Source organism: Lathyrus oleraceus, chromosome 2 (assembly GCF_024323335.1).
Source record: "Lathyrus oleraceus cultivar Zhongwan6 chromosome 2, CAAS_Psat_ZW6_1.0, whole genome shotgun sequence".
Lineage (NCBI taxonomy): Eukaryota > Viridiplantae > Streptophyta > Magnoliopsida > Fabales > Fabaceae > Lathyrus > Lathyrus oleraceus.
In genome coordinates, this window is record NC_066580.1 from 235,740,952 (window position 1) to 235,764,459 (window position 23,508).

General features: G+C 35.4%; 2 protein-coding genes across 4 annotated transcripts; both read left to right on the plus strand.

The window, feature by feature from the left end:
* The first annotated feature begins 1,607 nt into the window (after positions 1-1,607).
* On the plus strand, positions 1,608-2,666 carry LOC127122720 (uncharacterized). Its single transcript, XM_051053015.1, has one exon. The coding sequence runs from the start codon at positions 1,608-1,610 to the stop codon at positions 2,664-2,666; it is 1,059 nt and encodes a 352-aa protein (XP_050908972.1).
* A 2,745-nt stretch (positions 2,667-5,411) lies between these two features.
* On the plus strand, positions 5,412-21,998 carry LOC127118998 (tRNA(adenine(34)) deaminase, chloroplastic). 3 transcript variants are annotated; one of them, XM_051049209.1, is made up of 5 exons: positions 5,412-5,629; positions 5,990-9,588; positions 9,669-9,756; positions 21,221-21,348; positions 21,573-21,998. In XM_051049209.1, exons 2-5 carry the CDS (start codon positions 6,137-6,139, stop codon positions 21,832-21,834), a joined length of 3,930 nt encoding a protein of 1,309 aa, XP_050905166.1. In that variant the 5' UTR covers positions 5,412-5,629; positions 5,990-6,136; the 3' UTR covers positions 21,835-21,998. The 3 variants fall into 3 exon arrangements, with proteins under 3 accessions (XP_050905166.1, XP_050905168.1, XP_050905167.1); XM_051049210.1 differs by having other exon boundaries at positions 5,414-5,629; positions 6,034-9,588; XM_051049211.1 differs by lacking the exon at positions 21,221-21,348.
* Positions 21,999-23,508: the final 1,510 nt, after the last annotated feature.

The following is a 23,508-nucleotide window of genomic DNA, read 5'->3' on the forward strand; positions in this document are numbered from 1 at the left end:
ATGTAAGTTGTAAGTTGTAATGTAACGTACGAGTTTGTAACTTAATAGAGTATATATTATATTAAAAACTAAAAGTAAATTATATATATTATTTAACTTTAAAAATTCTACTATTGAAGCTAATATAATACTTTTGAAATACTAATATATATACTCTATAAGTATTTTGTTGCTAAAATCTTTTACAATTGCTGTTGCTGGATTTTCTGTTGTTGCTAAACCTTTCACTGTTGTTATTCAAACCTTTTGCAGCTGCTGTTGCTGGATCTTTTTATCATTGTTGTTGCTGAAACCTTTAACTGTTGTTGCTATTGTTGACCATTTCTAGACTTTTTTCCTCAAGTGCCCTATTTCTGAAATTAAAATCCCACTTTACCCCTGTTTAAAAAAAAATCCCAATCTACCCCCTTTTTCTTATTGGGCTCGTCCATTCATTGGACGAGGGTATGAAGCCCAAAACGCGTTGGGTAGGCTCGGCCATTCATTGGCCGAGCGTGTGAAGGATTTTTTTTTTAATATTTTAAAAACTTTATTAAATAGTTTTCTAATTATTATTAAATAGTATTTTAATTAATTCTATATTTAATTAATATAATTGATTTTTTTAAAAAATAATAATAATATTTTTATAAAAATATTTAAAATAAAATGTTAATAATAATAGTTTTTTATAATAATAATAATTTTTTAATATTGTTTTTTTTAATATTAATAATAAAAATGATTATTTTTTATAATATTAATAATAGAAATAATTAATTTTTTTAAGAATTACAATGGAAGAAATGCATTTTATTGATATAATGGAAGCAATACATTTTATTTATAGTGACCGCCTATTCCACATCTTGTGCCAACTTTTTTGCGTTTTCCCTTGCCCAAGTCTTCTTGTCTTTGTCTTGCGGGAGACGGAGATGAGTCGGAAGACAATTCATCAAGGGCGTCTTGTTGTTGTTGATGTTGTTGACTTTGATGTTGTTGTGATGTGTTTGGAGGCATATCCATACTGTCGAGTTCTTGAATGCGAAAAGAAGGCATACTCATTAGATGGTCATCAGTGAGGTCAAAGTTGGGTAGTGAATGTGTGGCTTGTGTGTGTTGGATAGGAGGATAATAGACATCATCAGGGTTGTATGTGGGAGTGGGATGTGCGAATATGGTGTTAGAAGGTTGGGGTTGAGAATGAGGGTTTGAGTATTCAAAGTTGGATTGAGGAATTGGAGTGTATTGTATGGGTGGGCGTAGGTTGGTTTGTTGTTGATATTGTTGGTTGTAATAATAGTTTGTTTGAGGGAATGGAGTGTGGGGATTATGGTGTTGGGTTGATGTGGAATAAATGGTGTGTTGTTGGGTGGTCTGGGTGTGTTGGTAAGTTTGTTGAGCTGAGGATGATGGTTGGTTATGTTGTTGTGGGGGTGATGTTGTTTGTTAGGTTGAAGAAGCTACACGTTGACGGGGTAAGCGAGAATAGTGAGGATGATCTTGAGGAGGTTCGATTTGAAGATCTATCTGGTGTTAGCGATGACGATGGCAATGAGGACATATTCGACACACTGACCGTTGCACTAAGAGCGTAACCAATTAGTTTGTACAACCCACCTGCGTACATGCAAAACATAAGTTTGGATGATGCTGAACCAATCTCCGTTTTCGGCAGTTTCATACCAACTCACAATTCTGACGAAATAGAGGAGGGCATCGAGTATGAAGATAAGGAAGAGTGTGTTCTGGAGTTACAACAATGGCATATAAAACGTAGTCTAGATTTTTCTGTGGTTAAATCTGACAATGTACGTTTTGTCATTAAATGTAGAAATTCAACATGCAATTTCAAATGCAAGGTCTCTTTGCGTAAGGGCAACTCAAGGTGGAGAGTTGGTAAGTCTAGTGGGCCTCATACGTGCACAACCACTTCCATGTCACAAGACCATACAAAACTCAGTTCAGAAATGATTAGCAAGAGCATAATGGAGCTTGTAAATCGGGACGCTTCTCTTAAGGTGAAGGTTATCATCGCTCATGTTGCTGAGAAATACAGGTATATCATATCATACAAAAAGGCATGGATTGCAAAGTGTAAGGCAATTGAGTCGCTGCATGGAAATTGGGAGACATCTTACAACGATCTTCCGCAGTGGATACTGGTAATGAAAACATATCTACCAGGTACCATTATAGAATTACAATCCTTACCTGTGATTTCAAATGATGGTTCATACTTAGGTGACCAAAGGATATTTCATCGTCTGTTTTTGGCGTTTAGACCATGTATACGTGCTTTCGCGTATTGTAAACCAATTGTGCAGGTTGATGGAACTTGGTTGTATGGCAAGTACAAAGGGACTCTGTTGATGGCTGTGGCACAGGATGGGAACGGGCACATATTTCCGATAGCGTTCGCATTGGTTGAAAGTGAGACAAAGGAAGCCTGGAGTTTCTTTCTTAAGAATTTGAGAATGCACGTTACCCCCCAAGCAAATCTATGCCTAATATCAGACAGGCATGAATCGATAAAGAGTGCATACAATAACCCAGAAAATGGATGGCAGTTTCCTCCTTCATCACACGTCTATTGCATTAGACACATCGCGCAAAACTTCATGCGCGAGATTAAAGACAAGGATCTGCATAAAATAGTTGTTAACATGGGTTATGCGTTAACATAGGCAATATTTAACTACTATCGGGGGGAAATCCGAAGAACAAACAACGACACTTTATCGTGGATAGACAACATCCCTCAGGAGAAGTGGGCAAGGGCATTTGACGGAGGGCAACGCTGGGGTCACATGACAACTAACCTAGCAAAAGCAATGAACTCGGTGCTAAAAGAAACCCGAAACCTTCCAATCACTGCATTGGTCAAATCTATGTACTATCGTTTAGGATCACTATTTGGTAGAAGAGGCCATCAGTGGACAAAAATGTTAGCCTCTGGGCAGGTTTTCACTGATAACTGCAACAAGGGGATGGTTGAGGAAGTCATCAAAGCTAACACGCACAACGTCATGCAATTCGATTGAGAGAGATTTTATTTCATGGTCCAAGAGAAGATTAATCATAACGATAGTCGACCAACCGGAACATTCAGCGTTGATTTGAGGAAACAACACTGTGAATGTGGGAAATTTCAGGCATTTCACTTACCTTGCTCCCATGTAATCGCAACATGTTCGAGCATACGCCATGACTATTCCATTCACATTCCAGACATCTTCAAAATTCTTAACGTCTTTAAGGTCTATCAGGAGAGTTTCCTAGGACTTCCCCATGAGGAGAATTGGGCACAATATGAAGGATTTACTCTTTGTCACGACGACTCTATGAGAAGGAGGAAGAAAGGGCGCCCAAACAGCACCAGGATTAGAACCGAGATGGACGACGTTGAGAAGGAAAAGAGAAGATGTGGAATTTGCCGTGAAATAGGACACATGCGTAGGAAATGTCCTAATGTTGCAGGACCATCCCAGCGACCATGCAGATGATTATGTTGTTGTTTTAAATATCCGTCCAGATGATTATGTTTTTTTTTATAATTATTAACTACTATGCACGTAATATATATAAACCATTGTGTATTTCTAATGTCTTTTGGGAACAAACAATTATGAAATACATTTGATAATCAAAGGCTTATGGTTACAAAGTACGACCACATTAACTAAACAACAACAACAACCAACACAACTGGTAATTAAAAAACTAATCAACAACAACAACCAACACAAGTGGACCTTCAACTCCTCTATTAACTTCACCACTATGTGCCGAAAACATACACTAGACATCTTCATCATTTTCGATACGATCCAAGTAATACATGTACGTACCATCGAGGCTTGCATCAGTCAATGTTATGTATGGACAACGATACTCTACTTTCCTCACCTTCATACGACACCCGCCCTACTGTTGGAAGCCAGTGTGGATGGCTGAAATCAGTGTTCTGAAAATTCCATTGCGGATCAAGGAAAACACTCATTTTTTCACCGTGTCCATAAAATACAAGACCACAAACAAACATTCTGACCAAAAGAAAAGATTTTGTGATCTGAGTTACATTTCTACAAGTTCTGCTATTTATAGAAAATTAATACTTGAATACTCGGCCAATCATTGACCGAGACAGTACAAACATAATTTTTTTTGGCGGGAAATATATCATTCCCAAAAAATTATTGAAATTTTGGAGGGAAACATATCAATTTTATTATTAATATATAAGAAAAAAATTATTTCTATTATTAATATTATAAAAAATAATCATTTTTATTATTAATATTTTAAAAAAAACAATATTAAAAAATTATTATTATTATAAAAAACTATTATTATTAACATTTTATTTTAAATATTTTTATAAAAATATTATTATTATTTTTAAAAAAATCAATTATATTAATCAAATATAGAATTAATTAAAATATTATTTAATAATCATTAGAAAACTATTTAATAAAGTTTTTAAAATATTAAAAAAAAATCCTTCACACGCTCGGCCAATGAATGACCGAGCCTACCCAACGCGTTTTGGGCTTCATACCCTCGTCCAATGAATGGACGAGCCCAATAAGAAAAAGGGGGTAGATTGGGATTTTTTTTCAAACAGGGGTAAAGTGGGATTTTAATTTCAGAAATAGGGCACTTCAGGAAAAAAGTCTCATTTCTATTACTCTTGTTGCCTTTTGAATTTTACATTTTGGTACTATTAGACCGATATTTGGCCAATATATTAATGTCATTTTAAGACAAAGTTATGTTTATTTGCTTTTGAATCATATAGAATAGAATTTATGAATTTTATGGAAATGGTATTTTATGAAATTTTATATATTATTAAGTGTTAATATATCTGAATCAATTTTTATTAGATATTATTTGAAGGTTTTTATAATTTAATTGTTGGAAATGTGCAAAATTATATTGAATTGTGTTATAGGTTTTTTAAATTGAAAAAAATATTTATTTTATACACGACCCGTGAACCCAACCTACTCGTGAATGATCGGGTTGGTTCGGGTCAGATTTTATAATTAAATTACGAGTTTGATGATGAACCCAATCCATTGAAAGTTGAACGGGTTGGATAATGGGTTAAGACAAATCCAGCCCAACCCCACCCGCGTACACCCCTACTCTTTTATATTATATTTTATCTTATTTATAAGAAAAAAATTGCTTTTTAAATATATTAGTAACTAATATGTTTAGATAATATATTGATTAAATATAATAGTTCTTCAATAAATTTAAAAAATAATTTTTTTATGAATAAGACTCGTAAAAATATTTGCTTAGTTTAGACGATTTGTGTTATGTAATTAATAATAAAATTTAAATATATTTCAATATCCAACGCTTCATTAAACATATTTCAAAATGTTTTTATATTAAAAGTGTATTTTATTTCATAATAACATCATCTATCTTTTTGGTACAAAAAAAAATCACCAGGCTGACCATACCACTTCCGAATCTCATCTCATCTCCGTCAGGCCAATCCAGGAGACCCGTACTGCAAATAACAACTCTCTTTGTAGCTTCAACAACACAAACCCAAAAAACTTGATACACAAAATTTCCGAACCAAATCCAACTCTAATTTCTCAACTCTCATCCATCATCCTAGGTATTATTACTCAATCTCTCTCTTCAAACTATTATTATTCAGCACGAATACTATATTACTCATCTCTTGTCTCAAATCACCACCAATTTTTTCTCACAATTACCATAAATTTCTTAGCAAAATGGTAAACAAGTTAAATTTATATTGCGACTGTGTTTGTCTCATTCAGCATATTGCTAATTACTTTGTTTTGATAGATTTACCTTATTATCTTTGTTTCTTAGGATACTAACTTGGTATACCATTATTTACAAATGGACGTCATGATTCTTCTCATGTTTAATTATTTTATGATGCATTGTTCAGTTAATTTAGTTATTCCAATTTTGCTGTTTAGTTATTTTATGATGCATTGTTCAGTTCATTTACTTATTCCAATTTTGCCACCGCTACCGGGATGAAAGGTGAAACTACAGTGTGCTTCTCAAAGCAAACAATTACGGCTCAGTTGTAATTGAAGGAACCTGGTCTCTCATCATTTGGTCTGGTGGGAAAGCATATACAACTATGCACAGCACATATTTTTCCTCAACCACATATGGTGTTAGCTGCAAAGAATCATTCCCTTTATCTTTCAACGGCTACTCAAACCTATGGTATGAAAGATTTGACAAAACCTCGTCATGTCGTGCTTGTTGTGACTGTTGTGCTCTCTCCACCCGTAAACTACACTTAAAGCCTTCTCTTCTCAATGGGTTGAGTCAGTCCACTCTCCTTCAATTCTCAGCATCTAGGAGGTTTATTTTCAGAGGTGATGACCTCTATTTTTCTCAGGTTCCTTATGGTCTTGTTAAAAGCTCTTACGAGCTTAAGTGCCCTACCAATGACATAAATGTTTACAATAGAACTAGAAGAAGCAGAATAAAGGAACGATGTTTTTGCTCAGCCTTTCAGAAAGGGAGAGAAAATTTCCCTTCATTTTCTTCTCATGATGACTCTGAAATAATTCTTAGCTTTTTGAGTGAGGAAGCAGATAAAGATGCTTCAGGTTTCAAATTGAAGAATGTATCTTCATCCAAAAGAATGGAAATTAACAAGAGAAACAATGTGAGTAGAGCGAGACATTCGAGTTCAAGTGAGAAAATAAAAACAAAGGAAAAAGGAAATCTAAAGCAACACGAAGCATCCTCCATAGACTTGACAAGAGAGTGTGAAAAATCTGACACTGAACGGGAGCCCCTTACAAAAGGTGAAAATTGTAGGAAACAAAGAGATACGTCTAGTTGTTCATCTTATTACACGCTTTCGTCAGGAGATTTTGAGAGTTACTTGGAAGTGCAACATAATATGGGTTTGGAAGAATTTTCACTGGGATATGAGAAGAATGAAGTAAATCATATGGAGGAATTGATAAAGGCAGAATTCAACAGACAAAATGATGACTCAAAGAAGGTGCATGACGTTTCAAATAAAGAAAGAGTTGTATTTGGCGCGGATATTGATTGGAACATAAGAAAGAAGTCTGAAAAAAAGTTGACTGAGGGAATCTTTCTAGAGATTGAATCCACTAGGGATCACCAAGATATGCATTCAAGAGAATCTACAATACATGAATCTGGTTATAGAAAAGCTTCTATTTCACAGAGGAAAGTCCATTGTGATGAAGATAATGCATCTTTTGTTAAGCATTTGGATAAGAAAACAAACAAGGCATACATTCAAGTAGGAAACAGAAGAAATCATCAATCTGCATATACACACGAGTCTGGCTGTGATGAAAACGAGTCAACTCTGTTATCAGGAAAGAGACTCAGTGGCAGTGAAAGGAACCTTGAAATGTCCAACACACTATGTAAGGAAACAAGTGACAGACATGAAAAGTTTGTTGGTTCTACTTCTACCATTGGAAAGGAAAGTTTAAAATCAAAGAAGACATTCGGTGGCAAGGAAGGGAAACTGGAGATATCAGAAACACATTTACAGGAAACAAGTGATAAAAATAAAAACTTCATTGGTTCTTCTTCTACCAAAACAATGGATGTAATGGAGAAAAGTTCCCAAAAATATATAGAAAATTTAAATATTGAAAACACTGAAAGGACCTCTGATTCAAGGACAAAGAGCATGGGAGAAAAAAAGAATTCAGTTCTGAGTTCTTCTCAGGGAGTGGGGTTGCAACACAAAGGAGAGAAGACCGTTACACATGATGATGCCAGAAAAAGAAAATCCCAACAATTTTCTGAAGTATCACAAGCTCATGGGATTCATGTTGAAGATATATCTGTCATGAAGTCTAAAGCTAGTGTGAAGAACAAAGAAGAAAGTTCATACATAAGCTCACAGGCAAGGGATTCATGGCTCCAAACTGATAGAAGGAAAACTCAGAGTGTTCAACATAGGAAAGGATATGAACATGTCAGCACTTTATCGGAAGGTCGTGCCAATGACGAAAAGCATGTTTCGAGTTCTCAAATAACTTCCGAGAAGATGGAATTCATTCCAAAAAGTAAATTAGCATCAGCTGTTAAAACTAGAGAAAGTTCTTCTCAAACTAATGAAACTACCTCAAGAGAGAAATCCAACTTCCAGGGATCATTAAATTCAGTTTCCGAGGCTGGAAAAGAAGTGTTGTTAGCAGAAGGTAATGAAAGGAGTTCTGAAATAATGTTGATCCCTTCTTCCCAAATGGGTGGAGTTTCAGCTCATGTTGAACACACTGCTGGGTTTGCCAGCCCTGATATCTACCTTGAAACTTCAGAAAGCAGCTCTTCTGCTCTGTATGACAATTTGGGGATAAGTCCTGCTATGCTTTCAGGACCACCATATAGCGGGCCTTCTATTATCACGACTCCAGAAGATGTGTTTGGTTCAGCTAATCGTTTTGAGGAATCATCGAAACAGTTTGTTGATGAGTTCGTGAACAGGGTGAGGCACGAAGTCACAACTTCTGAAATACAAGAGATGGAAGTTGCTAGAACAGAGTCGCCCTTTGATGTTGTGGATAATCAAAGGCAACAAGGCACTCAAAATGACTCTCAGTTAAAAATTCACAATTCTAGTCATTCCACTGTGCTTCTTGGTGCCAAAGGAATTTCCGATGAAATGTGGGATGTAAAAGAACCATCTGTTGGGCATGGTTTATTAGCTGAAAAACCAGAGATCAACAATGAAACTGCAAAACCAATTGTAAATAGAACTGGAAGGTCCCCATGGAGAATTATTTCTGATATTGTTCGATTACGTTGGACTTCAGATGCTGGTTCCTCCTCTTCTACTGGAAGATCAGGTGAGAGAAACTCGCCAAACAAATCTGGCAGTGAGACATGGTTTTCTGGGCAAGAGCATGAGGAAACCTGTAAAAGTAATGTGATGAAAGAAACAAGTGTGCTACCACAAGCCATAACTTCTGATAAATCAAAAGCAAGTGCTCGTTATACCCTAAGTGAGGGAGAGGTGTCTGAGACTAAAATGTTGAAGGATAAAGGAAAACTTATTGAAGTTGTTGGGTCATCTTTTCCAAATAAATTGGAAAGTGGATCAACATCAATAAGTACCTCATATGCTGATGGAGAGGAATTTTCTATTTCTATTGAAAATGAAAAAGATTTGAAAGTCACTGCTTCTAGCTTTAAAAAAATGGACTCACCAATTCCATTATCTATTAGAGGAAAACCTATTGCAGGAGAAATTATAAATATTGGTGGATCCATCATTTCCAGAACTGAATCAGGGGTGCCAATAAAAAAACCCATTGCTCCTGCGAAGACTGAAATGTCTGGCTCAGAAAAAAAGGATGGAGAGTTGAAACAAAGGAAATTTCAGCGGAAAGGGCAGGTTTTACGAGATAGATTCGATGACTGGGAAGAAGCCTATAAAGTTGAACTTGAGCAGCGAAGAATTGATGAGTTGTTCATGAAAGAAGCACTTTTGGAAGCCAGGAAGGCTGCTGATACTTGGGAAGTTCCTGTTGGTGCTGTCCTTGTGCAGCATGGAAAAATTATTGCCAGAGGATGCAACTTGTAAGGTTCAATGTTTTTGCATTAGTTCATTCTATCCAGTTACCTTAATTTTTGAATTTATACCAAAATATATGTTTCAGAGTAGAAGAGTTGCGGGACTCCACAGCCCATGCTGAGATGATCTGTATACGAGAAGCTTCAAAATTTCTCCACTCATGGAGACTACCAGTAAGTTTTCCCGGTTTTAAGTTCAAGTGTATTTTGATGTTATAGCCAAAGTTTAATATTCATTTGATATGTTTCTCTTATGTTATTTTTGAACTCGTTAACTTACTAACTAACGATAGTTGCTTAATGGATTTGAAGGATAAGTAATAAGAATGCCTCTAAGGGCATGTTTAGTATATATTTACTAATGAACCTTTTCCCCAAAGGAGCTCTAGAGTTACTTTGAGTCCAAACTAAGATTTGCAGTTTCTCAACTTCAAAACCAAACATGAACCCCAATGCCAAGTAGAATTGTGTTGGGAGCATTTGTGATGTTGGCAGTGGGATACACTATAGTTTAGAGGCCGCAATAGTGGTATTGTGTTGCATAAGGGCCATGCAATTTTAAGGAAAATGTTGTTGAGTATCTGGCTGCCACTCGGCCATCCGATAGACATGATACTCTCTCCGTCCCAATGAATGGCTCAATTGACTATTTCACACATATTAAAAAAATGTATAAATGAAGGAGAGAGAAGAATGTTTTTAGCAAAGTATCCATTATCAAGCATTAGATGAATCATTCATTGTGTGACGACGGAGGCATGGTTGTCAAGATCAGGATCTCGATAGAGATCATTAGGGTATGGAAAAAGCCTAAATTGTAGGATCGTAACTCAGATCGTAAGATCACAACAAATAGACAAAATTATAGAAATAACTAGGAAAAATAACCAAAACATAAAATTCTCATTTACTAAATTATCAATAGCAAACAATGAAGCACGAACGCGATACGAGTATCCGATATGATACGTATCCGATACGACGATACGTTACTAATTGAAAACTGCAAGATACGATACGTTTAAAATACGTATATAAAAATTAAAATTATATATTTAGATAGATCATAATTTAACAAAACCAAACTCAACACAATAATTAATACATTATTATATTGCTGAAAAATATTAAAGTGATAATTATTTTATGGTAATAAGATTTTCTTCGTAAAAAATGTGAAGGAATGGACAATGGTGGAGAGGCAGTATGAAGAAGAAGAAGAAAGGAACAATTCAGAAAAAGAGGTTGCAAGGTGTAATATTGAAACTAGAACTTTCCTCAAAAATAAAAGTAAATAAAAGTAATGATGCCTACAAAATAAAGAAGTTATACTTAATATGAATTAAATTTAAAATATTGAAAATTGATAGCAATAAATTATGAGAAATAAAACCATTCTTGAAAAATGCCAAGTTTTTGAAAGGAATTAAATAGAATATTAAAATCGCCAACATTTTGGAATTTTTTATTTAATTTTTAAAATTAATAATTCCGGATACTCCTTCGATACGTATCAGCTTTGAATCGGAGCGTATCGGTACATATCAGATACAATTCGACAGAGTTTTTTAAATATCCGTGCTTCATAGATAGCAAATATTCAATCCAAAAAAAATATAATTTCCTCAAACATATTCTCAACAACAACTACAGACATAATTGAAGAACTCTTTTGTAAGGAAGGAAGAGGTTTTGGAGTGCAGGGATGGAAAAGATGAGAGGATTAGAAGAATCTGATTTGAATTTGTAGAAAAGTATCAAAGTTGAATAATTTGATATATTATTATTAAAAATATAAAAGTGCTAATCTCTTTAAATAGAGTATTCCGACCTAATGGGTCTTACTAAAGATTCAAACTTAAATTACTAATAAAAATAACAAATTAATTAATTATTTATAGCACTCCCCCTCAAGCTGATGAATATATATATCTATCATTCCTAGCTTGAAAACAATTTCTTCAAAGTTATTGTTGTTCAGTCCTTTTGTTAAAAGATCTGCAAGGTTGTCTTGAGAGGACACATAGAGTGTAAATAACGCCACTGTCTAATTTTTCTTTAATGAAGTGTCTGTCAACTTCAATATGTTTGGTTCTGTCACGTTGCATTGGGTTATGAGCTATGCTGATAGCCGACTTATTATCACAATAAAGTCGCATTGGTTCATCGCACTTTATCCTCATATCTTATAAGATTGATTTCAGCCATATTAGTTCACATATCCCTTGTGCCATTGCCCTGAACTCTGCTTCAACACTAGATCTCGATACTACATTTTGTTTCTTACTTTTCCAAGTCACAAGATTTCCACCTAGGAAAGTGCAGTAATCTGTAGTTGATCTCCTATCAACAATTGACCTTGCATAGTCGACATCTGTATATGCTTCAAGACCTACACTCCCATTTCTTTCAAACAAAATTCCTCTACCAGGTGTTCCTTTCAAATATTGTAGAATTCGGAGCGCTACTTGTAAGTGAATCTCCTTTGGTCGGTGCATGAATTGGCTGACTAAGCTAACAGCAAAAGCAACATCAAGTCTAGTATGCGAGAGATATATAAGTTTTCTGACTAATCTCTGATACATTTCCTTATCAACCGCAATATCTTCTTTTGCATTTCCCAATTTTACATTTGGATCAACTGGAGTATTTGCAGGCTTGCATGCTGTCTTGCCAGTTTCCTGCAGAAGATCAGTAATGTATTTCGGTTGAGATATGAAAATTCCTTTCTTAGAGTGGACAACTTCAATTCCTAGAAAGCATTTCAATTTTTCCAAGGATTTAATCTCAAATTCCTTGGCTAAGTGTATATCCAACAATTGTTGTCCTTCCTCATCATTACATGTGCCTATAATATCATCCACATATACCTCTTGAAATACAAGAGACTAAGAGACATTTGAATAAACCGTGTGCTTTGAAAAGTACTACAGAGACTTTATTATATATAGAGAGATCACAACTAATTACATGACATAATCGATGTGAGACTATTTATATACAAATATTCTTAACATTATATATTTACAAATATCAACACTCCCCCTCAAGATTGAGCATATAAGTCAAATGCACCAAGTTTGTTACATATATAATTAGTTCTTGGGTTTCGTATAGATTTTGTAAACACGTCTACCAATTGATCATTAGAGTTGACAAATTTTGTGACGATATCACCTGACTCGATTTTCTCTCTGACAAAGTGACAATCTATCTCAATATGTTTGGTCCTCTCATGGAAGATTGAATTTGAAGCAATGTGCAATGCAACTTGATTATCACAAATAAGTGTCATTAATCTTGCTTCTTCAATTTAAAGTTCCTTGAGCAACTATTTTAACAAAAAAAGTTCACATTTTGCCATTGCCATGACCCTATACTCTGTCTCGGCGCTTGATCTTGCTACTACGTTTTGTTTCTTACTTTTCCAGGATATAAGGTTTCTTCTAACAAGTACACAATACCTAGAGGTAGATCGTCTATCAATGGGTGATCCTGTCCAATCAACATTGGAGTATCCAACTATCTGAGTATGTCCTTTATTTTCATACGCTAGACCTTTTCCTGGAGCACATTTGATGTATCTCAGAATTCAGATAACAACATCTATGTGTTCCTGACAAGGGGAATTTAAGAATTGACTTACCACACTAACTGCAAAAGAAATGTTTGGATGAGTGACTGTGAGATAATTCAACTTTCTAATTGGGTAGTAGTTTGACACTCTACTCAATAGGAGTATCAACTGGTTTAGCATTAAAAAAACTTGTTTCTTCCAAAATATCCATTAGCATATTTCCGCTGAGAAATCACCAAACCATCTTTAGATTGGACTAACTCAATACCCAAGAAATAACGAAGTTTACCAAGATCTTTTGTTTGAAATTGATTCGAGAGATGTTGTTTTAACTAGAGTATACCCTGCTGATCACTACCAGATATGACAATATCATCTACATACACAATAAGATAAATACATCATTGGGCTGAATGACGATAAAAAACAGAATGGTCAGCTTCACTACGAACCATATCAAATTGTTGTACTACAGTGCTGAATCTGCCGAACGAAGCTCTCGGAGATTGCTTAAGACCATAAAGAGACACATGTAACCTACACACCATATTCGATGACTCCCCCTGAGCAACAAACCCAGGTGGTTGCTCCATATATACTTCCTCTTTAAGATCACCATGTAAAAAAGCATTTTTGATGTCAAGTTGATGAAGAGGCCAATATCGAATGGTTGCAATGGCTAGAAGAAGTCTAACAGATGCCATCTTGACTATTGGTGAGAAAGTATCACCATAATCCAATCCAAAAATCTGAGTATATCCTTTGGCTACCAAGCGAATTTTAAATCGATCAATCTTACCATCTGGACCATCCTTCACTGTATAAAGCCAACAACAACCTACTAAAGATTTTCCATGGGATAGAGGAACCAGTTCCTAGATACCACTGCTTTGAAGAGCACACATTTCATCAATCATTGCTTGCCTCCACTCAGAGTGAGATAATGCTTCACCTGGAGTTTTAGGAATAGAAACAAAAGACAAAGAAGACAAAAAAAATACTGCAAAGGGGAAAGACGATGATAACATAAATCAATATAAATGTGGAGAAGGATTTCGTGTTTGACGTATACCTTTTCAAAGGGCAATCAGAAGATCGGACTTAGGTTGCAGGATTAGATCCGGTGATGACGGAGGCGTCGAAGGAGAGTCTGCAATGACCTCAGGGATAGGTATGACCTCAGGGACAGGGACGACAGACGTTGGGTGACGAAACTGATATGTTTGAAGTGGTCGAGAAGTGAGGGGGTCAGGAGCCATAGACTGATGGGGGATAATGGTAGGCTGGACATTAATAACTGGCGGAAAAGGTGTGGAAGTACTTTCTTGAATTGGTTATGGAGTTATGTGACTGGACTCGAAATATGGAACAAACTCGAAGAAGATACCGATATGAGGTAACGATAAGAAGGTAACGACGATAACCTTTTTGGGATCGATGATAACCAAGAAAGACACACTTTAGTGATCGAGCTGATAGTTTATCAAGACCAGGAGAGAGATTGTGTACAAAACATGTGGATCCGAAGATTCAGGGAGGAATTGGGTGAAGTGGGGAATTGAGAAAAATGATTGAATGAGGGATTTTATTGTTAAGGACAGATGAGGGCATGCGATTTATAAGGTAACATGCCATTAGCACAACATCCCCCCAAAATCGAAGTGAACATTACCGTAGAGAAGTAGGGTCCGAGTGGTTACTACGAGATGCCGATTTTTGCGTTTGGCTACCCTGTTTTGTTGAGGTGTGTGAGGGCAAGATGTTTGATGGAGAATACCATTGCGTGACATAAAATTTTGAAATTGTTGGGATAAATATTCACGGGTATTGTCACTTCTTAAGGTACGGATTGACACACCGAATTGAGTTTTTATTTCTTGATAGAATTGTTTCAAAAATAGAAAATAATTCAGATCTATTCTTTATTAAAAGTAACCACGTGCAACGTGAAAAATCATCAATAAAGGTGGCAAAATACCTATACTCAAGAGTAGAGACAGTACGTGAGGGTCCCCAAACATCGGTGTGAACTAAAGCAAAAGGGGACGAAGCTCGTTTATTGTCTCGATTGGGAAACTGACCACAAGTGTGTTTCCCTAACTGACACGACTCACAATATAAATTAGATACCTTCGATAAATTTGGCACCAACTTATGTAGTTTGGAAAGACTACGATGACTTAACTGAGCATGGATAATGAGTGGAGAATCTTTGGCTGAACATGTCTGAGAAGACACTGAGAGGTAATAAAGACCTTGAGACTCACATCCGACGCCAATCGTCCGTCCCGAACTCCGATCCTGCAGGGTAACATTATTGTTAGTGAAGGTGACACTACAATCCAGAGAACGAGTTAAACGACTGACTGAAAGTAAATTAAATGGACAATTAGGTACATAGAAGACAAAAGTAACAGAGAGAAGGTAGAATTTGAACAGTACCAATCCCTTCAGATCGAGTTTGAGAACCATTGGTATAAGTTATAGTAGGTAAGAAATCAGATGTAGAGAGGGAAGAGAAAAGATTTTTATTATCAGTAACATGATCAGACGCACCAGAATCAAGGACCCAAGGACCAAGAGGAGATGAGTGAGAGAAGCAAACAAATGGATTACCAATGTGCGCAATCGAAGCCATGGAACAAGAGTTTTGATTAGTTTGACACCACCTGAGAAAATCCTCATAGCTTGGCGTAGAGTTCTGAAGAGAAGGTGAAGTCTGCAGAGTGTTTAGGTGATCGATTTAAGCTGCATTTACCTGGCGTGGAGGTCTGCCATGCAACTTCCAACAACGGTCAATAGGATGCCCAAGTAGGTTACAATGATCACACTTGGGATGAGGTTTGGAGTTGGATAATCCTCCTCGAAAGCGATTCTGATTATTGCCAAGAGATGCAATGGTTTTCTTCCATTTAACAAGTTTGGCTGCAGGAATAGTATCCACTTTTGTGGTTAACTGATCTTCATATCCTTGACGGTTGTAGTTGGATGAGCCAGTTAGCTTTTCACATGGGATAAGCGGAACTTTGGTAAACGAATCACTGAAACCAGAATTAGTGTCTCCCATGGCTTGGACAACAAAATAACGAAGTGAAATCGGGGCTGTTTGCATTGGAGCACCGTTTTCCGTGAGTCGAAAAGTAAAACGAAGTCCGGATCTTGAACAGGTGGGGAGAGGCGAGTAAACCGGCGGAATCAGCCGTCGTATGCGCTGGCACTCGCGGGGCAGCAACGGAGAAAGGGCAACAGCCAGATCGGAGGGCGGCGTGTCGAATAGTTATTGGAGAATTTTGAAAAGTGAGAGGCAAACCATAGTGATGACACAGTTTGCAAAAAAAAATTCTCACCTGAAGACAGTGGGTCAATCAGGTAAAGCAAGACGAAAGAATTGCCTCTCAGTAGGCTCTAGATACCATGTTGAAATACAAGAGACATTTGAATAAACCGTGTGTTTTGAAAAGCACTACGGAGACTTTATTATATATAGAGAGATTACAACTAATTACATGACATAGTCGATGTGAGACTATTCTATATACAAATATTCTTAACACTATATTTACAAATATCAACAATACCAATAACACAGTTACTCCCTTGTTTCAGAATGTCTGATAAATAAGGGATGATCTCCTTGACTTTGTTTAAAGCTCAAACCTATCATAACTTTAGTGAATCTTCCAAACCATGCTCGCGGCGATTGCTTTAACCCATATAAATTTTTTTTTAACTTGCAAACGGTGTTGGTGGTAGTATGTTCACGGAATCCAAGAGGTATATGCATGTAGATTTCTTCTTCAAGTTCATCATGAAGGAATGCATTCTTCACATCGAATTGGTTTAAGTTCCAATTACAATTAGCTGCTAAAGATAATATCACCATAACTGTATTCATTTTTATAACTAGAGCAAATGTCTCTGAATAATCTACTCCATAGGTTTGAGTGAATCCTTTGGCTACCAATCTTGCCTTATACCTCTCAATCGATCCATCTGCCTTGTATTTAATAGTGTATACCCATTTGCATCCTACGAGTTTCTTTCCATTTGGTAAAGAAATCAATTCCCAAGTATTGTTCTTTTCCAATGCCTCCATCTCCAAATCCATGGCTTGTTTCCATTTCCTGTTAGACAATGCCTCAGATAGAGAGGTAGGTAGTTTTGTAGTGTTCAGATTTGTAAGGAAGACTTTATGGGTAGGTGAAACGTGTTCAAAACTTAGGTAGTTGGATAATGGGTAAGTGGTTGTTTGGTACAGTTTCGGTATCTTTTCTAAGGACAATTGGAAGGTGTAATTCTTGATAGTGTGATGGTAGTGGTGGTGGAGTTGAATTGGATTCTAGTTCCTGTTCATGAGAAAATTCAGAAGTTGAATCACTAGAGTTAAAATTTACCTCATGTAATGTCGGGTCATACTCTTGGATATGAGTAGATTCAAGAATGATCTTCCTTCTTGTATATACTAAATTCTTCCCATATCTTACATCAGTTTCATCTTTTTCATAATCACTTTCAGTCTCAAAAGTAAGGTCAGGAAGTATAAGGGATTCATCTTCCTTATTTACATTCTCCCCCTGAAGATGAGTTTGAACGAAGTAACTTTCTTGTTCATGGAAAGTGACATCTCGAGAGACAAAGAACTTGTGAGGCGGTGGATGATAATATTTGTAACCTTTTTGGGTGGAAGAATATCCTATAAAGACACACTTTAAGGCTCTAGGATCAAATTTCCCTCTACCATCACTATGAATATGGACGGACGATGTACACCAAAATATCCTAGGAGTGAGGTTACTAGAGGTAGACACATTAGGATAGAACGAGGATAAAACTTCCATAGGAGTTTTGGAAGCAAGGACAGTAGAAGGCAAACTATTTATAAGATACAATGCCGTTAAGACTGCCTCGCCCTAATATTTCTTGGGAACTTTATTTTGAAATATCATAGCACGTGTTTGGCCTAACAAATGCCCATTTTTTCTTTCATCAATGCCATTTTGTTGGAGTGTTTTAACACATGAAGACTCATGAATAATACCTTTATTTTGACACAAAGAATTAAGATTATGATTATAATAATCCTTGGCTTTATCATATCGAATCCTCTTAATACTCCTACCAAATTGATTTTTAACAATAGAGAGAAATTGAGAAACCACATGACTAACATTTTTGTTTAAGTAGATCCAAGTAACCCGAATACAGTCATCAATAAAGGTGATAAACCAACGGGCACCTGAAATATTTGGAATATTAGATGGATCCCACACATTTGTATGAACTAGATAAAACGGAAAAGTACTCATTTTATTACTAATAGAGAAAGGTACATGCATGTGTTTAGCAAGCCCACACACCTCACAATGAAGACTCTCAACATCTAATGTTTTAAATAAAATAGGAAATAACTGCTTAATGACTTTAAACGAAGGATGACCCAGGCGACAATGGTATAAGAGAACCTTCTTCCTATTGGTCTTTATTGATTCTAACAAAATCAAATTGATGCTGAGAAAATATGGGCTTGAATCTTCGTGATCCAAATAGTAAAGACCATTCCATTCTCTAGCACTTCCAATCGTCCTCCCCGAATTCTTGTCCTGAAAAACACAAGAGTTCTTATAGAAAATTACATTACATGATAGGTCTTTTGTGAGTTTATGTATGGAAATTAGGCTAGTAGTCAATTTTGGGATATGAAGGACGTTGTTAAGAGTCATGGATGAATTAAGTTTAATTGTTCCTTCACCTGCTACAGTTATAAGGGTGCTATCTGCAGTGGATATTTTTGTTACTGGGGTAAGGTGAATAGGTGGAGAAGTGTGTGGGTAAGGGTGTCATATGATCAGTGGCTCCAGAATCTAATATCAAGTATTGTTTAAAGGGTATATCTGAGGCATTAAGTCCAAACAAAAATGGAGAGTTGTCAAATGAAAAAAATAATAGAAACGTACTTGGACGTGTTAAAGAACAAGTACCTGTTGGTTTCTCCAACTTACTGAGGAGAGATCTCACTTTTTCTACTTCACTTAGGTTAAGGTGCACCCCTCCTTCTAGACCGACTCCACTAGTACTTCCAGTCATGTGTGCATGTCCTCCCTTTCTGGACAAGTCTCTTTTTTGTCCCCATTCTCTATTAGGAGGCCGACCAATCAATTTTCAACATTTTTCTCGAGTATGACGAGGCTTGTTGCAATAAGTACACCACACTCCTTCACCCTTCTTCTCGACATAGATTTCTCCGAATTTCTTATGATCGACTAACATGGTTGAACTCTTCAAAACTAGCAATGTTGAGCTTTCCATAGATGGTGGTGTCATCACTAATTCCCTTCTACTTTCTTCACTCCTTACTATAGACACTACATCATTAATGTTCGGTATTTTTTCTTTGCCAAGAATTTGTACTCTAACATGGTCAAAGTCAGAGTTGAGCCTTACCAGAAAGTCGTAGACTCTATCTTGCTTAATGTACTCCCTAAATTTTGTTGCATCTGCTGTACATTCGGTTTTGATAACTCTGTAGTGGTCTAACTCCATCCACAAGGCTTTGAGATGATTAGCGTATTTTGTAACTGTTTTGTTGTCTTGTTTAGTTCCCAGTGTTTTCACCTTCACATCATTTGCTGTATAGTCGTTTTCATAAGTTGAGACCACTTTAAATAATTTTTTCCATTCAACTTGTAAATTTGAGGAATAATAGGTAATTCTGATTCATATTTGTACGCATTTGTTTCTTCTTTATTGCCAGCCATTGAAAAAATTTAAAAACAACTGCAAATAAAAAAAATCACAAGTGAATGCGAGGTTGTTCAAACAAGGGTGATGATCAGTACCGCAAACAGTAGCAATGACCAATGCTGAAAATTACCGTAAACAGTGCCAAAATAGTAGCGATGAGTGCGAAAGTTTAAACTGTACCGTGAATAGTGCTGCAATGAAAAATGGTTAGTTTTTTTTATGCGGAAGCGAAACCCTCTCGAACGATACAAGTACTAATCTCTTTAAATAGAGTATTCAGAACAAATGGGTCTTACTAAAGATCCAAACTTAAATTACTAATAAAAATAACAAATTAATTAATTTTTTATAACAAAAAGATTGATCAAGGTTCTTTTATGGTATAATTTATTGAGACATAATTCATTCTCAGAGTTCCAATAACTTTCACGATAATAATAGCTCCCTCTGTACCAAATTATCATAAATGCAGAGTGAGAGAATAATAAATTGATAATAAATTAAGAGTATTAATTAGAGGACATAATTTAAAGATAAACATTAGAATTGTATTGGAAATAAAAAGTGACCCTCATTCAAAAAAAATAATTTTATAAGATGCCACAATTATTTTGAGAGAGAGGATTTTTCATAAGCTTATTTAAAACATTCTAAGTCCCAAATCCCTAAAATACGTGAGAGCAGCCGTCAGGGTTTAATTAGCGGGGTCAGTTTTTGGGCTAAATCCTATTATTAATGACCGGGTCAAATGGGTCTGAAACCGGTCAATATAAAATATGGATCGTTTGGATCTCACGATTTAACGATCTTCCTCTATGATTTTAACGCTCCAGCCAAACTCACGATCTTTGTGGAACTTAAAGTGGTGGATGGTTTGCCGGATCGTATGATTTTGGGAGTTTAATAGTTTAAATGTACAAGTTGCAGTTTTTATTTTTGTGCAGTTTGACGTCAGTGAGTCTACTCGTAGTTGGGTTAGAAAGTTTTTCTTTCTTAGGACACGTCTTGGAATTCTGTGTTATACTTTTGGGATCATGTTCAGTGTGTATTAACTACAATAATCTATAGTCAAACCCATTGTTCTACCTTCTCTGGTGGCTTAACTACAACAAACTTTGTCCATTTACCTATTTGACCAAAGTCAAAGCCATTTTTCCTAATACATTGTTATTAGGTGAAATTATTGTCTATTTGACCAAAGTCAAAGCCATTTTTCCTAATACATTGTTATTAGGTGAAATTATTGTGGGATCTATTAAATCACACTCTTCCAATAAATTAGTATGATGGCTTATTCGGACACAAATTTCCCCTTGTCAGGAAACTACACTTTATGTAACGCTTGAACCCTGTGCAATGTGCGCTGGTGCCATTCTTCAGGCAAGAGTAGACGCCGTTGTGTGGGGAGCTCCCAATAAGCTTCTTGGAGCTGATGGTAGCTGGATTAGGTATGCAGTCAATATACTTGTTTGTATTGTTCATTATTATATGCAATGGCATGGAGTCTTTAATGTTTGTTCATTCGATACACCTTTATTTTCGTATTGATATCTCTGGTTGATTTAACTTGGTCGTGCCTTGAAATCTCTTGAAAAAGAGGGACTCGGCACAGACAGATATGTAATATGTTACTAAGCCTTGAGTATGCTTTTTAAATAAAATTGGTTTGCAGGCTTTTCCCTGACGGAGGGGAAAATGTTTCAGAAGCAAGAGATATACCTCCTGCACCAGTTCACCCATTCCATCCGAAAATAAAAATAAGAAGAGGGGTATTGGCGACAGAGTGTGCGGATGTAATGCAGCAATTCTTTCAACTGAGAAGGAAAAATAAGAAGGAAGAGGTACCAAAGGAACCCTCTTGCCTTCCTCACCACCATCCTGCCAAGTTACTTAATAAGATACATGACATATTTCATCTAATGTTTTGTCTGTAAGTGACTAGGTTGAAATCATATTTTCTATGTTTTAAATGAGCATTAGAATAAAATTCTCAAATTTGTTGTAGCAATTTTTGTCAAACTTGGTGAACAATACATTATTCCTATTCTCTTTGTCATTTTCAATCACCTATATAAGCTGACGTGGAATGCAATTTCAACCACTGATTGCAACTTTCATTTCAAGAAATTACTTTGAACGCCACCATAACAAGGACTTAATCTTCAATTGAAAAGGGCGAGAAATCAGATTGAATAGAAGATAGAACATCGGAGTCACCTTGGTGCGTTGAAGTTGAACCATCAAATACTAACAGAAAGGGAAAGAGACCTCGTACTTACATATAGGTTGTTTTTCAGAAAATAGTTGATAAATCATTAAAAAATGTAATGATAGCTCTTACTTTCTTTCTAAAATCCCTATTTAACCCCAAGAACAAGTGGATGTATTATCAATAGGGTGAGAATAGGCCACACCTAGGCGTTAGAATGTCTTTGACCTACGAATTGTTTTTCTTACATAATGTATTCTTCACCTACCACAATGAAATTTTAATAATGCTCCTAAAATATGAATTTTATTTTTTTGCAGGCATCTAAAATGAAAAAAATACATTAAATGGATGATGTAAATACTAAAAAAATTGAGATTGGAATCCAAACCCGCGCCTCACATTACACATATATTAGATTCTAATCTCTGGAATTCCTACGGATATCAAACTTCGGGCGTTTGATTCATATCCTCACGCCATACTTTCCCTCTTCTTTCTTCATTAAAAAAAATTCAAAATCCAAAATAGAACTCATGAACAAACCTCATTCCCATAATTTTCAAACAATGCATTCAAGTCTAAGACATCACTCAATGTATTTTTTCTAGTTTAAAAAAATACAAATTACCAATACTATTGAATAAAGTAATAAAATCGTTTAAAGTAGTTACCAGTTAGAGTATGAGTATTCATTGTTGTATTATCATATATATATTATAAATAAATTTATATGTTTGTCCTTCTTTATTTCAACAACTTTTACCAATAATTTTTTTTAACTAAATAAATTTTAATATTATTGAAATCAAAATAAAAAGATCTAATATTAATTTTTTTTAAAAGTAAAACTTATACATCCACAAATATCTTAATATTATCAACATAATAACTCCATTAATATTTTTAATGCACGTAAAAAGTGAATTATTGGAATTAAAGATGTTGAAATCTTATAATATTAATAAAAAAAATTACCTTACATATAATTTATTTTTAAAATATTGAGAAATTTTATTTTCAATATTAATAAAATTGCATCATCCTTTATTTACAATTTTTTATCCACTTAATAAAATTGCATCATCCTTTTTTACCTAGGAACATCAATTAATATTTAACGAGTATAGTAATTAATGAATAATAAATATCCTTTGAGTAGTATAACAACCAATAGGTTTAAATGCATTTTGGTTTTCTTATTTTTAAGTTTTTTAAAACTTAGTCCCCTATTTTAAAAATCAGTTTTTTTTTGTCCCTATAGTTTAATTCTCTTGTGATTTTCATGGTCCCCCTCCATTTGGCAGATTCATTAATGATGTGGCAACACCACTATGGATCTATGTCACCTTTTTTGAATATTTAAATGATATCAACATATATTTCATTTTAGAAAATG